Below are 307 nucleotides of genomic sequence, written 5' to 3' on the forward strand. Positions count from 1 at the left end.
ACCTGTGTGCTGGGAGCAGGGCCCCGGGCGGCCGGCCTGCGTGAAGACAGGAGGACCAGCACCCACACCACCTACAGGAAGGTGACACCCTTATTCCTGAAACTCCCGGGGCCCCTGGTCAGGGAGCCCTGGCTGCCGGCCCTGCCTCCTGGTTCCTGGCCTCCTGGCTCCTGGCCCCTGGCCTCCTGGCCGGCAGGAGGGGACGGGGCTGGAACTGACCTGGATCCTTCCCGGGACGCCCGTGCTGTCCATCCGACTGGCCACGTTGACCGTGTTCCCCCAGATGTCGTACTGCGGGCGGCGCGCC

General features: G+C 70.0%; 1 protein-coding gene across 1 annotated transcript in view; it reads right to left on the bottom strand.

The window, feature by feature from the left end:
* Positions 1 to 307, bottom strand: part of ADCY1 (adenylate cyclase 1 (brain)) — a 31,069-nt gene that overhangs the window by 1,946 nt on the left and 28,816 nt on the right. The window contains exon 14 of the mRNA XM_014530530.1: positions 220 to 307. Within this exon, the coding sequence (XP_014386016.1) occupies positions 220 to 307 (88 nt within the window). The remainder of the gene's footprint in view (positions 1 to 219) is intronic.

This window comes from Myotis brandtii, unplaced genomic scaffold (assembly GCF_000412655.1).
Source record: "Myotis brandtii unplaced genomic scaffold, ASM41265v1 scaffold743, whole genome shotgun sequence".
NCBI classification, from domain to species: Eukaryota; Metazoa; Chordata; class Mammalia; order Chiroptera; family Vespertilionidae; genus Myotis; species Myotis brandtii.